We start from the raw sequence: 20837 nt of genomic DNA, 5'->3' as shown, positions 1-20837 counted from the left end.
TCCTGTTTTCATTGTGTTCTCTTTCTCTCTCGCTCTCTCTCTCTGGAGGTGTCGTAACCCAGGAGGCTGTGCCAAGAACAAACCAAGGTCTAGTCAGTAGAGATTGCTCTGTGCTTGCACTGGAAACAGGCACACACCCACACACACGTAGAGTCATTTTGTACACACAACATCCAGATGTTAAACTGCGTGTGTGTGCATGTGTGTGCTGGTGAAAAGTGTGTTGCATGTATGGTGCTCATTGCCAAGCAATAAAAATTCATTTGCTGGAGCCTGATCTGATTTGCCCTTCAACAAAACACTGGATGTGTACATGCCAGCTTCCTGTTTTTTTTTCTTTCCTTTTTTTTTTTAAAAGTTGTTGTAAAAGGTTGTACACATTCACAAAGTGTAGATGAACATGATAATTTAGACTACGGCTCAAGGGCTACTTATTTGATCTACTTGAATTAACAGCACGGAGCAACAAAAGTGCAAGAGCACATGACAACAACTCAACTGATTTTGAGTCAATAGCCTACTTCAAGTTAATGGCAGGTGTGTCTACTAAGCCAATGCGATTTGTATGTGTGTGCACAACCACTGTTGATACGTAAGTTAGCTTATACGATAATTGATGTATGACAGTTACAGTGACAGTTTCATCAATGTGTTAAACCTAAACATGGACTGTTAGCCATGTTTCTAATGTAATGTAATGGCAGGGATAGCTCAGTAGGTAGAGTGGTGGCTCCATGATTGGAATGTCGGGGATTGAATCCCCTGAACAGCTGCCCTGGGGTACCCTTGAGCAAGGTACCGTCCCTCCACACTGCTCCCCGGGTGCTAGATTTGTGGCTGCCCACTGCTTCACTAAGTGAGGTTAAATGCAGAGAGAAATTTCCCCGTGGGGATCAATAAAGTATACATAAATATGCTTAAAAAAAAAAAAAGACTGACCTCAAAAGAAAAACAACAATAGTAGCTGATTTTTCAAAAGGTTAAAATGATTGTCATCTCTGTCAGTGACCTCGCACATGGAATGTCCATCTTTTTCAGAAAGGCCCCTGGGTGGGATTTGTAACCAGGAAAATTTAGAGTAAGCTTGTTACAGATGGGAGAGTTTGCCTTTTGAACATATGGCTGTGAAAGGCTCTATTTCACAAGAACCATTATGTTTCTCTAACCCTACTCAAACCGTATGATCCAGACACCACCTCACCTCTCTCCTCCAAATATGGGTTCTGTCAGTGTTTTTGCTGCTTTGGTACAGGACGCTAGTGTTGCAGTTTCGACAATCGCTGCCAATCGACTTAATTTGTTGCTTAGAAATGAGGATGTGTTGGTCACAGATGCTGGGCTCGCTTTCTTTTCTTTTTTTTCTTTTAGCGTTTGAATTTTGGGGGGAAATTAGACTACATTAGTCAGAAAAGGATATGACACCTTCTGTTGCATATTCATTAAATTTGGACCAGAAGCTGACCATTGTGAAAGTGGATAGATTGACTCATCAAGTTATAGCGCTAATTGTACTGCAGGCTTAATTATATTGTACAATCCACTCATTAATCAATCAGATGTGGAAAAAATATGAATCTAAATTCTGAAAAAAAAAAAGACAGGCTGAAAGAATGACAGTCAGGTCTTTATAGAATAATGTGGAAAAAAAATTATCAGTCATTTTTCAGCATCTATAGCCAAATCATATAGATATCATTTGTAACCTGAAAATGAAACTAAGTAATTCTCTCACAGGATATGCATCAAGGTGAATGTAATTAAAATGAGTTTAAACCAATATTCATTCATTCAAGTCCTCTCCACTTCCTCAGTAAACTTAAAACCTGATTATTTGAGCCTCACCAATGCTTTCTCAGGCCAGTTATTAATGTTTTACTAGTTGAAATACCTTTTATTAGTATATTAGCAAATATATGGTCAAACATAATTTGGAAATCTTTTAGTTAATTACTGGAATAAAGTGCTCCCTGGTGGACAAAACAAAGCTTTTACATTGCTGACATATCTTAATGTGTTTAAGTGTAAAGCAACAAAAAAATATAAGAGTAAATAAACAAGTCAGAGTTTTGAGTGAAATGTATTTCTTTAATTTGTCTCATCTGAGCTTTAACCCTGTTTTCCCCTCACCAGTTCATATACATATTTTTTCATTGTGTGTAATAAGCATCCACTTTCTGTCTCTTGTCCAGCTGGCGAGAAGGCCATAGTTTGTGACCAGTGTGGCGCCCAGTTCCAGACAGAAGAATCCCTGGAGGCTCACCGGCAGATCCACACCGGTATGAACGCACACACGCAGACATGTCATCATGACTGTGCACATAAACAGAAAGATTATGAGCTTCTCTGCTTGATTTTTGTCCTGAAAGCTCCAGCTGATTGTGTTCTCCATGGTAATTCATGGAGGGAGTGAAATTCTTTTTAAATGGCGAGGGAAGAAGGAAGTCAAGTAATCAGATCAAATTTAAAAAATGAGAAAAACTGAGATCACGTTGAGTTTTCTGATCCTCGTGATTCACACTCCCAGTCTATTTATTGTGTATTTTCACAAATCTGCATGCATGTCATGGCGAGGTGTGTTTAGATGCTCATTCAACCTTCACAGGTAAAAACAGTCTTTTTCTAGATGATCATTTTTTAGCACAGTCTCAGAAATAATCCCCATCTATACTAAGATGCATGTACGGGAACATCACATTTACACATTTGTCACGTGTGTGTAAACATGAAGCAGAGGGTTGTTGGAAGATACTGCCTAGGTAGAACAGCAGTGGTTAAAAGAAAAAAGGCCATAATAAGGTGGAATTGTTTCTGAGAAACTATTTCAACTGTTTCAAACCAAAAAGCATTCATGTGGACGAACTCTCTTCCAGCCATCTCTGGCTAACTGGAGCCATGGATTGAGAGATAGGATAGTTCACATCAGCTTGGATTAGTCCTACTTGCCCTAAATCAAGACAGACCCAACAGTAATCAACAAACCGCGAAAACTTGGCAGGCCAAAGTTGTTTATCAGTGCTCAGCTATGAAGATGGCAAGACGGGGATGATGTAGGTGCCAAGATGTAAATGGGAAGAAGTAAATCCCCCTTCAGCAGATGTGTGATGGCCCAAGATGGTTTTACTGCTAGTGATGAACTCTTTAATCTGGAAGCTGGATTGTCTCGAATTGTTTTGGACATGATGCGCCTTGAGCATCATGCAGCGTGCATCGTGCTCGGATGAATGTGAGGTCTTTGTTTGTTTATTTATACCTTTTTTTTTTTTAATTTCATGTTTTTTTTTGTCCAGATATTCAAAACATTTTAGAAAACCACTCCAGGTCCATAATAATTAGACCCCATCCTCGAGTGCCTCACAGCTGCTAATTTGAGGGTTGTTGGAAAATATTGGCGCATAATATTACTCACAACGGATATGGAGGACTAATTTGCAGCTAAAAACAAAAAAAAAAAGCAAGGTGGTGCAAAGAGGTTAGCTTTGACTCATGTCTGTCAGTATATGCTTCATAACTTAGAAAGCAGTACTTAAATTGTTTCTGATTATTTTACACTCAGCCTTTATTAGATTTAAACCCTGTGAATAAGTGTGCACTTTGTGTTAAATATGGTGTAGCTGTGTGTTTTGGCATGTTGTCCACATAAATGTCAACAGCAGGTTTTATGCCAAAGCAGGAATTTGTCTGTGATAATTGAGTTGTAAGAGGACATTATATGCTAAGGGCATTGTTACAGGAAAACTCATGAAGTACAAAAATGAAAAAATGTCCATTGGCTGCAGTCTCTCTGAATGTGCTCAGTGGATTTTATGGCAATCTGCTCAGCAGATTTTGCTGTCTTTTCTACATGTAGACACTTTGGCCTAATGGGTGCATTGAATGAAAGGGGAAGGGATTACCAATAAACCAATCAACCTGACTACGTCAGCCTTTCTCAGATTTGTCAAACAAAAGGAAATGAGAGACAAGAGAGCTGCTGGCACACTGAGACTAGAAGCGGATCTCAAAAATAGCCACACTTTATCATTATCATCTTGTGTTTTGTCCTTCATCTGAAGCCGTGACCCCCAAGCTCCCAGTAGAAGCTCCCTTCGAGTGGCTCTACTTTTTCTTTGCTCTGCCACACACACACATGCAGGGACCTCCTCAACATTTGACAGGGGAAGGTGGGGCAGTGTAGTCAGGAATTGGTGGCGGTGGGGAGAACTACTCCTAAGGGGCATGCCCTCAGCCAATCAGCCCATTGGAAGTAAAGAAGGGTTAAACGAGGCTAATGATTCAACAGCCATAACAGCGGAAAGGAGCACTCTAAATATAGGCATTCCAGTCTGGAACGAATGGAAGGGGTTGCGGGGGGGCAGCCGCAGCTCGAGCCAGACGTGTCTTCCAGCCAGACAACTGGAGCAGCAGCACCAGTAATAGTATAGTAATCATCCATGTGCTGGACCTCTGCGTGGAATAAGAGTGTGGAAAATCGGCTCTGGTGAAATGATGAGCCGGTTTAACTGCACCCTCTGATTTTCAGTTTCACTTTCTCTTTCCTTATACTCTGGTAGCCAGTATACACTTACATTATGGACACACTCTGCACCGAATTTGAACACCTGACCTTTGACATCCCTGTTCTAAAAGCAACCCCCCCTCTTCTTTTTTAGCATGAATTTCTATGAGTCTTGTCAATGCAAATGACATATATCTGCATTTGACATCAGACTCAGTCAAGAATAAATTAGTTAACTCAGAAATGAAGAAAATAATAATAATAATTTGGTCTAAATGGGATTTGGGCACAAAAAGGTTAATTGTAGTTCCCTGTTGTAATTTCTACTACATATGTACATTGTTTCCTTATGTTTCTAGTGCGATTGCTGATTTCATATGCATATAATGACATTCAAAGGTTAATTAGTCATGTCCAGGTTGACAGCGTGTAGCAAGTTGGTCCACAGTGACAGAATGAGAGATGTAAAAAGGTGTTTTCTCTGACTTGTATTACAAGAGTTCTTCTTGTATTCAGGAGAGGTCTATATATATCCAGTTTTAAAAGTTCCTAGAATAGGCAAGAATACATGAGATGCTACAGTATAGAGCTGGAGCCCCAAATTGTAACATTCATAAGGTACTCATCAGACAAGCAGCAGCTACAACCTGATAGAAGTCAGTAACATCTTTAAGCTTTTCTTTTAACTGTTTGGAAATGATCAATCAGGATACATACCAGAATGCTATACTTTTATGGCTTGTCTGTAAGATATGCTAAAGGATTTTTTTTCTTCAGACAATTTAAAAATGTATTATTTTATTAATTTAGTTCTGTTAACGTCCTTCAGCCCTAGAATTTTGGTGCGTTAGGGTTTATATTAAGTGAAAAAGGCTCTGACTCTCGTAATGTTGTGCTGCAATGGTTTGAGATGCTGATTGTTGTAATTCAATGCTAATTTTAAACGAGAAGAATAGAAAAGAAAAAGCAAATCAGTTTGAACTTGAAAGCCAATGTGGAGAAATTTATACAAAAATCAGTGTACAGTAGCCAAGACACAAAATATTAGAGAGTGCATGTGGTGGAAGCAGGGGGTTACTGAGGGCCATCAAAGCTAGTTTTGATCTCTGCCTGCCTCTTGGCAGTGCTTCAGCCCTTGGCTAATGTTCTCTGATGACAATATTTGGCCTCTGAAACTGTGGCTTTTTCTTGCTGCTTTGAATGGGAACCATTGTGGCATCTCTTCTGCTGGCCTGATCAGCTGCAGTCTGACTCAACCTCTGTCTCTTTCTCACTTTGTCTGTCCATGCCTTATTAAACAGCTGCCCATGCGCACACACCTCTATCCTTACTCAAGTCTTATGTGACCCTAAATTTGGCAAGTCATCATCCAAAACCATGTGACAGTTTGGAGGCTGCTAAAGCATTCCTGAAGTTGTCAACATTGGCAAGCTTTTTTGCATGTGTGTGTAAGTGGGTGTGGGGGCTGGATGCCAGGGGATGTAGCATCAAAACATCATGTGGTTGAACTTGTGCAAATCCACATGTACAGATACAAAACACAAACTATGGCCTGCTTGGCTGTGTTGTGAAATACACGCACATTCACACAAATCCAGGAATGTCAGTGTTCAGGAGATGAATCCACTTGTGAGTTGTATTACGTCCACTGATGGCTAATTTTTGTCCCCAAACTGGATGCTATTGCATCAAAGTCGGTCTCTTTCTAAACTGGGACTCGCTTCATGGCATTTGTAGGCAAAGAACATCATTTGTCGGGCTTTCATGGAACTCTTTCTTTAACAAAAAACCCCTGCTGCCATTTATTTTGGTAATCCACTGACAGGTCTTATGCAGCATATGGAAACGCAAATCTTTCACGAGTCAAAATGTTGCGATGTTAAACCAGCTTCCAAGCAAACGTAACATATAGACACGCTTTTTTATGTTGAAAACTTTTATCAGGTGGCTGTCAGGTGATTGAAAGGAAGCAGGTAGCAACATGATGTGGAGCAATCACAAACCCCTATTTTTAAGCTGTGTTTGGCAGGTAGGAATTATTTTTTAAAAACCCACAAATCTCAATGACTCATTCATTTAATCAAAGTTTCTAAATAACACTTTTTGTATAAACTTTGTTATTCATATTGCTCCATGGGTGACTGACATATTAAGACAGTTCAGACATAAGCAGTAAATCTGTTTCAGACATCAGTAGTGACTGCTACAGCAGTAGCAGTTGCTGCACTGCTAATTTTAACCTTGAAAAATGTCAAGCAAAGATTTCATAATATCTAGCTGGCATTTTCATATTTCTTACAAAATGTTTATTCTTTTTTTTTAATGTGGTCAGGCTGTTGTGCAAGCAAATTTGAAACCATGTAGGTAGCCTCCAAAATGTTAAAAAGAAAACCATATAGAGATTTCACTTGGTGTTATGCCAGACTGTAGCCTACTCAGTCAGTATTGTTTCTTTCAGAGACTTCTTTTTCTTCACAATGCAAATTAACATTACAAGCAGGTGCATCCTCTTTTCCACTGGAAACATATACAGGCGTAGAGGGCAGCTTATTTTATTTCATGTAAAACAATTATGTCAATGTCAGCATGAGCTTCAAATTTTGCTGTTCCACTGGTAATGTGGTTTTTCGAATATCCCAGGCTGTGCCAAAAACATTTGGCTACAATCAGCCAGTGTATCTGGCAGAAAAGCTGTAGCGGTCCATCAGTGCTGTATACAGTATCATTTCCTCTTTGTGATCAGCTGTAGGCTTTTTCCAAAGCTATTTTAATTTGGATTTTGTTCCACACCATAATATCACATGGTGAAACTGTTGTGCTCATTTAAACACGACCGCTTCCAACGTGTCATTTTCAGTTTGCATTTCCAGTAAAGCCGCTCCCTTTCGGTCTGTACAAGATTATCCTCAGCTCTGAGCTGCTGCTTTTCACTCGATCTGTTTCGATGTCTTTACTTTAGCTATCTTTATCTCACTTTTTTTTTTTCATGGGATTGTTTGATCTCCACCATAACTTGTATACGTATTCTATTGATAACCCCACCGCACTCCCGTTCCACATGATTAAATTGTGGCTTGTTGCTGAAAAGCAAAAGGTCATAAGATGCGCACACAGAAAGTGTCTCGCAAACAAGAAAAAACAAGCAATAAATTCAAATTAAAGTAGATTTTACTACTGCGGATTCATTTTACAAGCCCTGCAGCTCATTCGGGCCATATATTCACAAATGCACACTTTGTAATTTGCACTGGAATCAGCACATTCAAGTGCCAAATTAGGGCTACATTCAGTATGAACAGTCGCCTGTTATTCAGAGTGAACTGCGAGTAGCACCAGAAACAACAGGGACTGGATCTCTCATGTGACTTGTGTAGAAATGAGTTTGGAGTCCACAGGCCTCAGAAGAATTTGTTGTCCGACTGTTGGTGTTCCTGTTTATACATGAATCATCTGTATGTGTCCCCACACACAAACACACATACAGACACGGCAGCACCAGAGAAAATCCACGCATAATAGGAGGGGGAGGCTCTTATTCTTTTCACTTTCCTTCTTTCTCTTTTTCTTTTTTATCTGTCCTTTTTTAACGTCTTGTAATACAGGGAAAATATGCAAACCATGGAGTGGCAATAGTGGGTTTAGCCAGTGGGAACACAGCGTGATTCCAGCAGGCCCCGGCCGCAGAGTAAACACTTTCTTTTCTCAAGCCAGAAATAGTTTGGCTGGATAGAGTGTGCTGGAAAGGGAGGGAGTGAGGATAGGAGGAGAGAGAGAGAGAGAGAGAGAAGTGGGGGGAGTATAACAAGGATATGATGGTCAGAAAGGAGCGCTTTTAAGCCACATTATTTCTTTTCGTTCTTATCTTTTTTTTTTCCTAGTAAATTGTTCACACTGGTGGCCTTGCAATCATTTACTCCAGATACAGAAAGACACACTCAAACACACAGACACACATACACAGTCCAGTCGTGTCACTCAAGCAAATTAGGCCAATGGCAGCGCTACACAGGGGTCACGTCAAAAGTGCCGATTGTCTCAATCACATTAGTCCAGCACTGGCATCTGTTTAGCATTTAGTTAATTGTGATGTTATTAAGTTGTCAGTGAGCATTAGGGTGGCAATAAGCAAAGCAAATATTCTTCCAGCCGATGCAGGCAGTGCTACACATGTGCTGCTGTTACCGCTGACAAACAGGCGCATACAGCAAACAAGGAGGCAGCCTCCATGGACGCTGCAAGCGTGGATGCTTTTGCACTCAACCTTCTGATCTCTCTTAGCCATTGTTTGCTATTTAAATGAAATGATCACTAAGCAGACCCAATAAGAGTGTTTATGAGTCATTTCAGTTTAGTGCGGCTCTTCGTCAAAGGGCAGATGTGCATTAGCATTATGACTTCTGATCACAAAATGCTGGCATGTTGAGCTTCCTGTCTGTGTCATCTGGTGAGTCAAAATGCTGATTAGCACCATGCTAATGCTTGGGTTTTTTTTTTTCAGCATCCCACTCATAATTGAGCAAGCTGTCCATGGTCTGCAGCAGATTATCCGTCTGTCTGTCTGTGCGCGGCTGGCGAGACAGCTCACGCGAGGCATTTTGGGTCACAGTGGCTATCAGGTGCCATATTCACCATGGCAGGCCAGCAGCATGACTCCCAGGGACACCATGTTGATTGTACTGCAACAAAATGCTGTGGTGTTTGATGGAGGGTCATATAGATGAGTGGAGGATATTTTTTATTTATTTTAATTTATTTTAGTCTATGATATGTATAAAGATATTTTTCCATATTGCTAGTTTAGTAAAAAAAAAAAAAACAACTCATATATTACTCAGATATATTTGTTTATTGGCTTTTTCTTCAGATAATTATTCAGATAATTAACAGATAATTAAGTTTCTGTGTAGCTATATTCACTGAGGATGTCCTCATCTTTTGGATCTGTGTTCACTCTTTGTTCGCCCAGCTCTATTTACCATCAAAACGTCTCTAAGCTGATCATTTAAGGCCCCACAGTTCACTTTACCAGTGCACCCGTAAACAAATACCTCTTTCTTGCTGCATTCCTCGATCTCCCCCTCCTTGGCACTCAGTCTCTCCCACCTTCCAAAATGAGAAGAGTACAAGTGGTCAGAGACACTATCGGTTGCTAAATTAAATCAAGCAGCACTAGCCTAGACTACAGTCACTTCTGCTACTAACCTCCTCCCTCTCCCTCAGCAAACAAATTTTTCCTCAGATAAGATCTAAATGAGTTTTTCCAGGCGGAGGAAGATCCTCTCTTTGGCTGATGGATACTGAGCAGGGCTGCAGTGTGACCAGCACCCGGTAGTAATCATCCGCCACGATCATAGGGCGCTGTGCATAACACTTATGTGAATAGAGGATGTGTGGCTTGTGTGTAAATGAGATAAAATGTGTGAATGAGAGTTGGCACTGCTACATTTCCCTGCACCCAGCTTCATTCATTGAGAAATACCCAACTGGGCCCCTGTACTGCAGAGCTTCAGTGCCGAGGCTTAATGTCATGGTGGGCACAGTCGCATTGAGGCATCGCCACAGGAAACCATGGGACAACAGCATGTCAGACAGGGAGGTAGTATTCTTATAAGGGGAATATAGGTGGGTGGGATCCAGTAGCAAATTGGGATGTCCATAGTGGTGCAACAGTCTAGCTGCGAGAGAATCCCCACATGGATGGATCATTGTAAACCACGGACAGCAGCCACACATCCAGAGAGACCAATAAAATGATGTGGTATGGGCAGAGGGAGGGTGGGCAGTGGGGGCGGATTATAGACTCCCAGAGGGCTCTGCGATTCACGGCCCATAAAATGGAAGTCAGCAGGACACGCTGCAAATCTGGCCAGCCAATATCCACCATCCCCTTCTTCGCTCGTTCGACCCCGAGGATGCGTCTTAGCTGTACGTCACAATGCAACCCCAGTGAGCATGTCCCGTTGTCGGACAATCTTAACTCCCTTGGACGCCGCCATTCTCCCTGTTACATTTGCATGTCAGCCGCTGCGGCTTTGTTCAAGATCTGCTTGGTTAAGGGGAAAAAACGGATAGATAAGGAAAGAGACAGAACAGTGGAAATCAACGAAGGCCTTTGCCATCCGGAGAATTAAAAGGCCGCTTTTGTTAGGAGGTTCCCTACTTTCAGATATCCCATCACATTTTAACCTTGGCAAGGCGAGGACTTTCAATATAAAAGGATTCGCCCAAGAGAGTGAAAGAGAGAAAGAGATGTGGAACAGTGGCCCAACGTCAACAATAGCCAGGCCTCTTTTGTCCACAGAGTTATTTGAAGTAAATCTCCCTTTGTAATTAGATTGGAACTGTTTGTGGACATCTTAGGAGAGCGCGTCAGTGTTAAAACAGCAACGCGCAAGGGCCATTTTAATTTACAGTGCAAATACCTTTCGATTAGCGTGGAGAGAGGTGGGGGGGGAGCAGGGACTGAGAAGGAGGGACAATAGAAGAGTCTTTCAAGCCTTTTCTTTTTGTTGTTGTTGTTTGAGAGCGGGAAGAGGTTTGAGCAGCTCTCCTGTGTTCGTTAATTGTGAAGCAAGGAGATTAGTACGAGTGCTTCCAACCTTTCACCCCAAACAAAGGAGCCATCAGATCCAGTTGCCTAGTGACACGGGGTTTCACACCGGCAAATTTAGCCACTGCCTTCATCACTCCAGCTCCTTGTGGTACATCTTATGAGAAGGAATGAAATCTCCAGACTTTGCCTGTGCACCCCATGCAAACCATTTCTGTCCCTGTCCATCTGACAGCACCCTTAATGGCAAGAAGCAGCCACTCTAATGAAAATGGCCGTTCATCCTCACTCCAAGTCTGTCTCTCAGACTCATATAAAAGTTAATGTACCCGTGACAATGACATTCAGAAGACCGTTTAGCTTTGGACAAATGCTGCATTTCTTGGTGGCAAGAGCAGCCAGGCACACAGAAATGTCCTTTTACACTACGTGCAGCTCAATCAAAGGGCACTTAGCGGTGTCATATTGATTATGGGAGCTTAACCCCCGTCAATCTCTGATGGGTCATTTTGGCAGTCTTCCCATAGCTTCAGTGAATATGCCTGGCTCAAAAGGAAGAAAGGGGTTCCCTCGTCTTCAGTCGATGATTGTGACCTCTCACAAACAATATCCATAAATACGTGTTTGTCAGAAGCAGGTAGTATGTATGTGTAACCTATGGGCTTTGTGTCTTTCTCTGACTGTGGCTTGAGTCAGGAGAATATTTAGTTTAAAAAAAGAAGCTAACTTTGACCGTATTTCATTCCTTTAAATTATCTTACCTGTAGTCTCTGTATATTCCAGGGATATCTTTCAGGGGAACTAATGTACAAACACACAGTTTCCCAACGTATCCCATAAACTCTCTTGCTGTTACTCAGAGTAAACCCCAGGATTTCATTAGATTTCATCGACCTGTCGAAAGAAAGCACATTTGTTTTTTATTTTTATACATTTCACTAATTAAAATGTATTTAATTAGATTTTGCTTAAATAAAACTTGTAACGCTGAATCTTTGGTAATATTTCAAGTTAAATATTTGTATTAATAACTATTATGTTCCCAGAAAATATGTCATTTTACATTCTTTTCAGGAATTAGTCTTTTCTTCCAAAAACCTGGACTTGAACTCAACAGTCTTTCTAGTTTTGTTCCTTTTTATGTTATTTTTTTCAAAGGGAATATTTCATATATCATTCAGAGCTTAATTTACTACAACTTTTTCTTTTAAATGTAGTGAAAAAATATTTTATTTTTATTTTTTAAATTCCTGTTGATGATTGAATTTTCTGACTTGCAAAGTGAAAAAAGAAGTAGCCCCATCTGTAAAAAACTACAACCCACACATTACCTCACACTAATGTGCAGTGAAAATTAAACAATGAAACCAACCTTTTGCAATATTTCTGGTATTGGGCACAAATCACAACATAAGTTAATAATACCTCCTTTGCACCTCCAAAGACAATAATTTTCAAAATTTATGAAAAAAAAATATTTCTTTGAGAGAATGTAATCAAGTGGTGAAGTGATACATGTAAGGTAAAAACTTCTAACCTATTCACCATTGCAAGAACAGCTTTGAGGACCTGTGGTGAAAGTCTTTGTTAATACTTTTTAAGTAGTACTTTTTTTTTTTTTACTTTCACAGGCAGGTATGATTGTCATTATAAGTATATTAAATTACTAAAATCTTACTCTTTGAATTATTTAAATCAATTCAAACCATTCTTTACTGTGTGGTTTTATTAATATAAAAAACACATCAAAATTACAAACTATGTTTTTGCTTTAAGAAAAAAATCTCACACACACTGTAGGCTTAAAACAGTGCCCACATGATAATATATTTCACCAACATAAGCTGATATGGATATGTAAATAAGAGAATTAATCTGTATAAAAACAGACTTCAGTGTGGCGGCTGCAGGAAATGAAGGATAACTTCATCTCAGCTGTTCTGGGTGACGTTCAGGCCATATGTGAGTATGGGGCAACTACCATACTTTAAGACAGTTAGTAGTAAAACGGAGAGCAGTGACTGGGTTGGGATTGTCTTGATGGTGGCCAGCTAGGACAATACTCCAAAAAGGAACTCAAGTGGGACCCATTACACCCCACTGAGGGCAGACTCTTATCACTTAATAGCAGGTTTCCCTCTGAGAGCAGATTGTTTTGATAGATGGCACCAAGTCAGGCCTTTGCAACCAGCTGCAAAAGAGAGAAAAAAAGAAAAGAAAAACCTAACAGAGTACGCTAGATAAGCTCTTTGAGTGGGTGAAAAATTAAAAAGGGCATCGTATAAGAGTTAATTTGTACACCGATGCAGAGAAGAAGTGGAGTAAACTTTATTGTTTAACTTCTTGGATTCTTTGCTCATAGTAACAATGAGTCCTTGCAAAGTTGCCACGATAAAAGAGAACCAGCAGTTCACCTTGCACCTTACAACATTCTTGCTACACATTACACATCTCCTGCACCTGGAATGCTTTGATCTTAGTAGTTTGATGATGCAGTTGAGTCTTATACGGCCTATTTTAATTGATGTGTAAATTGATTTTTATAATTTCCGGGAGGCACTTTGCAATGCAGGTTTTGATACGCGCTATACAAACAGACTTTATTTATTCATATTATTGGATGTGCATCAGTTGCTATTCTGCCAGTATGTTCATCTTGTTTTCAGTAACAAAAGCTGTAATTTGACCTCCATAATCTCTGCTGCTTTTTATGACTTATAATCTTTACTGCCAGCAACAGAGTGGATGATGAGTTATTGTGAAGTGGGTTTCCCACCGTGTGAATGCATGAACCAAACAAGTTAACACTGTAGATCAGCTGTTAAACGTGTCATTTCCAACTAATTTACAAATATAACATGATACAAATAGCTGCTAAACAATCCCTGTCAAGAAAAATTCACATGACTTGGAAACATTCACACCCTTTTATACACACCCACTCACTTTATACTGACTAGCGAAGAGAGACAGCTAACATACAGCCAAGTATTGTATTATATAGTACACTTAAAAAAAAGGGTTTTAGCCTTCCTTATTTTTGTTTTTGGAATGGAATGATGATGTTTGCCTTGACATGCAATCAGCACAGAGTGAACAGTAAATCTCGATGTCATTACTTATCAGCAACACTATCATAATCTTGCAGGAGGCGACTGAGAGCTGAACACGTGAATTACAATATGAGTTTATTTAATGAAAACAGTGGGCAAAGAAGCTGTATTCCATTAATATACATGTTAAAATGAAATACAAAGGTATGCCTTATTTAAAAGTATTAAGAACAAATTAACCCTGTTACTAGTAACTGGTGTCTGTGATCACCATGTGGCCCTTTCCTTATTTTATTTGCTTCATTCCTGTTCTTTTGCTTCTAATATTTAAATGTTCTATTGAAATTTAATTTAAGATTTAATTGTGTATTTATTTATTGAAAAGAAAAGCTCAATTCAATATAATATTCCCTGACCTTGACTAACGTTTGTAGCAACAGTGTCATTTCACTGGAGAAACATTTGTTTTATAGTGTACTGATGACATGTGTAGTAAAAGTGCAATTAGTTTTGTTCAAATCTGTTTGTTTTTTTAAATTCAGTCTCATACTGAAACCTCTAAAAATTGCAGTAAACATTAAATAAATGCAATACCTGGTTTCCATTATGAATGGATTAATAATAATAATAATGAAAATCTGTATTTTCAAAACTCGAGCGAAACCTTTAAAGAATGCTCAGCACAGCATGAAAAAAGTTTAACAGTAATACACTTAAAATTGAATCCAGTATTTTATGTGAGGTTAACGAGATAAAGAGGCTATCACATAATATTATATTTACACTATAGGTCTATTTTGTAAAGCCTGTTGGACTTGAGTGCATTTACTGTAGTCTTGAGGGACACTTAAAGAACGCTTCTTTAGTCAAGGCCAGTGCTCCATTTCAAATTTCAAATCCAGTCACAGCAGAACTGAAGCAGGTCTTGCTTTGCACATAATCAACAAAGTTTGATGAAATTTCACTTTGTAGTTTTTGCTTTAATTACACACAAAAAAAGCCAATTGATAAATAAGACATAAGTCCACCTTGGCTTTTTTTGTTTTGCTAAAGAAAATATTCAGCTAATCTTTGCGGTCATGTTCAAATACCAAAAAGTATCAGCATTTATCGAGAATAAAATGAGTGGAATTTAGAAGGAATAAGAAAATGTGTAGAGATATGTTATTTTAAAACATCGGTGTAATTTCTCCATCATTTATTGTGTGTGTTTCTTTTTTGCAGCTATTTGTTGTTGGTTTAATTAATTTATTTTTTTACTTATTTGAAATTCTTTTCATTTTTGAAATCCTTTTTCATTGGCAAAGCATATTCTGAGCGTTTGTCAATAGGAGACGTTTTCGGCGTAAACAGCAGTGGAAAATTCGAGAACTATCTGATCCCTGAAAGGATAAAATCTCGTGGAAGTCTGTTTCCAGATGCTTTGAGTGCTTTCATAATTTGAAAAAAATGAAAATCAGTAAAGACTAAATGAAGAGCTTTATTTGTAGGCCACTGCGGTGAAGAGGTTAAGTTTCTTTTGGCATTTGTTTACTGCAGACAAATAATTACTCATAACCACATTTCTCACAGTAAAATTACATTTGGCAGGATAACGTTGAGAACTTGGATAAGCTGAAATAAGCCCTTTTGGGTTTTTTTTTTAAAGAAAATATCTTGACCAGCTAAACATTCATTTCTGAATCCCCCTCCCTTAACAAAAAAAAGGAAAAGAAATTCCACCTAGGAATGCTTAAGGGTTGGTCCGCTGGTCCGACTGCGGTGTCCTCTTACAGTCCAGCTGACCAACGGGCTCTAGGAGTTGATTGATTGGGTGGTGCTGGGGCCACCAAGGACCCTTTCTGCAGCTTTAGAGGTTAGAGGTCATCTCTTCTGCAAATCTGCTTCCTTTTGTACAGTCGCAATACCGGGAGAGCAGTGTCACATCACCCCCTCCTCTTTTCTCCCCCATCCCTCCTCCCTCTCATCTTCACCCTGGGAAAATGGGGGAAGCGTCAATTAAACCTTTTCTCTCTTTCGCTTCACTTCTCTCTATCTTCTGAAGTTGCTCTTTAAAAAAAAAAAAGCAAATTCTTTAGGTTTAAATGCAAAGAGGCGCTCAGGGCCAAGCCACGGCGCTGTTAAAAATGGTTTGTTAAGGTTTCCTGAGAATAAAACTAATGATAATGGCGCATACAAGCTGTTGTTGGAACACTCTTTAATGGATTACTTAAGCAAGCAATTAGCAGTACACTAGCAGCTAGATATCAGCATCTGAATGGTCTAAAATATGTGTTAGTTGTAATGATGCTATGTGGCAATTACTCTTGTTAATAGATTGTTGTGAAATTGGTTGGACTGAGGCATTGATACAATGACAAAAAAAACCCTGTTTTTTTTCCTGCTGTCTCTGGCGCTTTTGACAAGCTCTCAAACTAGACTCAAAGTTTAAGCTGTATTGTACAATCTTCACCCCCACACAATCAAGAGCCAAACCAGAATCTAAAAGCATAACTGACTGATTTGGAGTGCTTGATTGGGAGGGAAAGCGGAATAAAAGTTTGGGCTGTGTGGCAGTCTTTACACACCAGAGCAGAGAAGACCGCTGCAATATATAATCCTTTGATATGCAGTCAGTCCGAAGGTTTTGCTGAGGGATAACGCTGCAATTCGGAAAATGTGGCTGGTCCTTGGCCCTCAGGGGCCAAGCCTTTGTGGTCACAGGACCAGGATTACACTTTAACCTCCACCACCACAAGCAACCAGCTCCCCCACCCCTCTAGCTAAGGCCCGAGGTCAGGTGAAAGGCCAGGAATCTTAAACAGGGTAGGAGAGAAGGAAAAAGAGGGTGGGGCGGGGACTAGAAAGTCCGTCTTTCTACCGTCCCAATGTGCAGCTCTTTGACTCAGTCCTGCATTTCATTTGAATTCCCCAATTCAATACCAAAGCTTGTGCTTAGAGTCCAATTAGTACATGCAGGATGTTTTTCTAGACATATTTACATCTTCATTCAAGCAAATGTTAGGAACCTTTTATTTGATCTCAAAGAACTCACTTTCAATCTTACTCTGAGAGAAATAATATTGATCTCTTACTATGAGGGCCGAAAGAAATGAGACTGAGAAATTGGTATGGCTGCAACATATTTTGTCAAAGTAAGGTACAAGTATTGAACTATAACGGAGAGGAATTTAATTTGTTGGAGCCCTTAAATTGGTCCACAACAGCCATTCGCAAACGTTGCTAACCTTGCCTATTCAATATATAGAAATAAAGTCCCTGTGTCTAAATTTAGAGTTGATCACATCTTCTACTGGCAAAGCATGTCTTGATTAGATTACAGTCTGACTCATGATGAGAAAGTTGAACATATAGGAAATGTGTTACTTCACTAAGCGTGGTCGTCATCCATCAGAAGGAGGAAAATCAGGAGGAACTGGAGTTTGTGTGGTGGCCAAAGAGGCTCTTCCACTGTATATGTTAGTTTTGAGTTTCTTCTTTCTGCCGTTTTGCTGCAAACAAAGGTCTCTTTGCACGCATCTAACATTCTCTTTTATTTACTTCTTCCAACATGTTGGAAGATTCTGGTAAAATGTGATGAAAACAGGACAATAGGGACGCCGAGCTGTTTTTCTTAAGTTCTCCAGTTACTCTGTTTGATGTTAAAATTGTCCTGGGGAGCCAGATAACAAAAATTATGCCCGGCCAGAGAAATGGTCTCATGAACCAGTTTGAAAACGTAACTTTTCCTGTCAACAACGCATGATCAGAAATCTGAGCGTGTGTTTGCTCCGCGGACAAACTCTTTGTTGCAAAACTCATTGTGGCTGCGCTGGTATTCCACTTTCACATGCATCCAGGCAAAAAAGGCCGTCTCTGTTTGTAGCCACTGCATGTTTTCTCTCCTGCCCACCCAAGTGTGTGAGCGGAGGCTGTGTTTGCGTCTGGTGTGTGTTGCTGTTGAGTGCGTCTGTCAGCTAGTTCGCAGGCCAGATACACTGAGGAAATGGTGGGGTCAAGGTGGGAGACCCCCGCACCTTTACCCAACACACACACACACACTAAAAAGCGTGGATTTATAGCAACAAGTCTGGGTCAGAGAGCTAGTGGTCTCTCCTTCCCACACCGCACTATAATTTCCTATTCTCCGACAACGGAGAAATATGGCCTAGAGACATAGAGGTAGAGGAAGAGCTAAAGATAGAGATGACAGAGCAGATGCAAAGTGGGGAGAGGAGGAAGATGTCAACAAGCTGCATGTTGTGCTTTCTGAATTTCCAACTTTTTTACGTCGCTTTGTTCTGCGGGTAGTGTTAGCCTAATTTAAACAAACACGCAAACAAATTTTTCTTCTTCCAGGTGTTTCCAGGTATGCCCAAGTGCCCTTTTCCCCCTACTTTTTTATAATCCCGTTAGGGTGTATTGTTACTTATTCTTACCTTTAGGATCTTTCCTTGTGCAGGATTTCCTAAATGAACTCCCTTTAGAGTTAATGAAGGCCACATTTCCTATATATTCAACTTTCTCGTCATGAGTCAGACTGTAATCTAGTCGTGACACGCTTCACCAGCAGAAGACGTGATAACGGATCCTCTCCAAACGCTAAACTGTGACTCTTAAAACATTCTGAAAGGGATTTGTGTACTTAGAATTCTTGCAAAATCCATTAAAATGTTTGAATCATCAGATAAAAACAAAAATTATTTTTATTTTATTATGCACTTCATTGTAAAGTGTAGATGTATGTCTCACTTTTTAAAATCAACTACCACAAAAGGGCCATTTCGTCAATATATATATGCAGTGGAAAAGGAAAAATATCTATATAACACTCCAGTGACTTCAGTTAATCTAGCATTTTTTAGGCACAAACATGCAAACATTTCACGGAGTCTTCAGCAGAGTTGAAGTTGAAGTGGTAAGAAGTAGCAGAACCCAAAGTCATCAAGGTTTCTATTTGTAGATAAATGTATCCATATGAATCAAAGACGGTATACCCTCTGTGAACCCCCCGCCCTCCCAAGTGCTACGTAAGTAACACCTGACCCTCTAAACTACCTTCTAATCTCCATTCTCAGTCATTAAGTGTCTCAGCAGTAGACACTGAGGCTGTTAAGTCTTACCATATACCATATAAGAGGCTTTTTCTCTGAAGGCAAACTCCTGTGAACTGGAAGGTCATGTGAGGACTTCTCCCCTTCCCTGTTGCTCTGGCTCTGCCTTGTGAAGCAGCGTGTGCATATGTAGAAAGATGGAGCTCCCCCTGCTGGCCATAGGCAGCACCGAGCCCTGCAGACAGATGTCTCGCACATGCTACCCCAGCACTAGCACTTTGCTGTTTTATTCCCACTCATCTGTATCGCCTGTTCTTTATTCAGAGGTGACTTTATGGGGCCGTTTTGTTGCGATCGGCGCTATCATCGCCATTATATGATTATCTTCCACTAATCTCTCCAATGTAATAGTCCTGCAGGACCAATTTCTGGAGCAGGATCGTTTCTTATCTGCATTTTTAGGCAATCTGGGGCAGCAGGCTTCACACTTCTCTCCAGAGATGGGGGCTTAAGATGATGGTCTTTTAGTAATGATTTCATTTCTGCCTTCAGTGAATCCCAATTCGATCATCATGAGTGAGTGTATTCAGCGTAGCTCCATGGAATTTTGCAGTGTTTTGGATTAATGTATGAATTTTCAGCGGTATACAATCAATGCACATGACTGTGAGAATTACAAATCTGTGTGACTGCAAAGTTGTATTTTCTTTCTTCTTTCTTTGGAAGATCATTTTAGGATTAGTTTTCAATCCTCCGGGGTATCAGGCTCTTTGTGCGAGCTATTTTAGAAACCACAGGTGGGCTCATACAGGTGGTTGTTAACAGTCCTGGCACTGAATACACTTGTTTTCGTTCCTGTCTCTTTCTGTCTGCGAAGCTTTTGAGCCTCGCCGAGTTCCTCGTCTGCCTTTGATTCATCCATACAAATGTGCAAAACATGAACCTCCTCTGCTCTCATCTGCCTGAGCAATGCACGCTGCACAGTGACTAAATCTACAAGCTGCTCATTGATATTGTGATAAGTGAAGTTCCCTGGTACAAAAAAAGATGAAGATAGGAATTAAATCAAAGCCACAATTTAGATGTGTAGCTGGACTGTCATCTTTTTTCCCCCCTCTCCTCCTCTGTCATACAAAAATTAAATATTGGCTTCGTGTGAAGAGCAGATGAGCATGTATTAATATTTGGATATCTGGGTTTTTTTTCTTTTCTCTGCTTTTTCAGTAGTTCAGATTTCACACTGGATGAATGAATTATAGAGTTTAGGCAGTAACTTTATAAATTTTTTAAATATGGTTTAGTGGTATGTTATTCAATATGCACAGTGTGCTAACAGCCTGCTTCTTTTTCAATGCAATTCACTCTAATGAATAAAATATAGGTCATCATAATGATACAAAATTTTCTAAAACCATTAAAGCAAAAACTGATCAATATTTATTCAAAATTTTCCTTTTCTTATCATCATCCAATTCACTTAAATGTGAATAAATAATACGTTTCCAATCGTCTTAGAGTTCATTTGTTAATATTTAGGACTGCTGAAAACAAAAACTGGTCAAGTCCTGTGTTAAAAACCCTGTGTTGATGCTCTGGTTGACAATGTTCTGCTTCTAAAAGTTCAAGTGTTGGAATTTTAATTGAATCTGATTAACTTTTAGATTTAAAACAAAATGTATAAAAATAGTTATAAACAAGTTTAATTT

General features: G+C 39.7%; 1 protein-coding gene across 1 annotated transcript in view; it reads left to right on the top strand.

Moving 5' to 3' along the window:
* The window catches only part of zbtb16a (zinc finger and BTB domain containing 16a), a 135352-nt gene that overhangs the window by 84006 nt on the left and 30509 nt on the right, over positions 1-20837 (top strand). Inside the window, exon 4 of the mRNA XM_005725337.2 lies at positions 2190-2276. Within this exon, the coding sequence (XP_005725394.1) occupies positions 2190-2276 (87 nt within the window). The remainder of the gene's footprint in view (positions 1-2189; positions 2277-20837) is intronic.

Source organism: Pundamilia nyererei, unplaced genomic scaffold (assembly GCF_000239375.1).
Source record: "Pundamilia nyererei isolate P.nyererei 1_Seehausen unplaced genomic scaffold, PunNye1.0 scaffold00015, whole genome shotgun sequence".
NCBI lineage: Eukaryota > Metazoa > Chordata > Actinopteri > Cichliformes > Cichlidae > Pundamilia > Pundamilia nyererei.
This window is presented reverse-complemented; position numbering and strand designations above follow the sequence as displayed.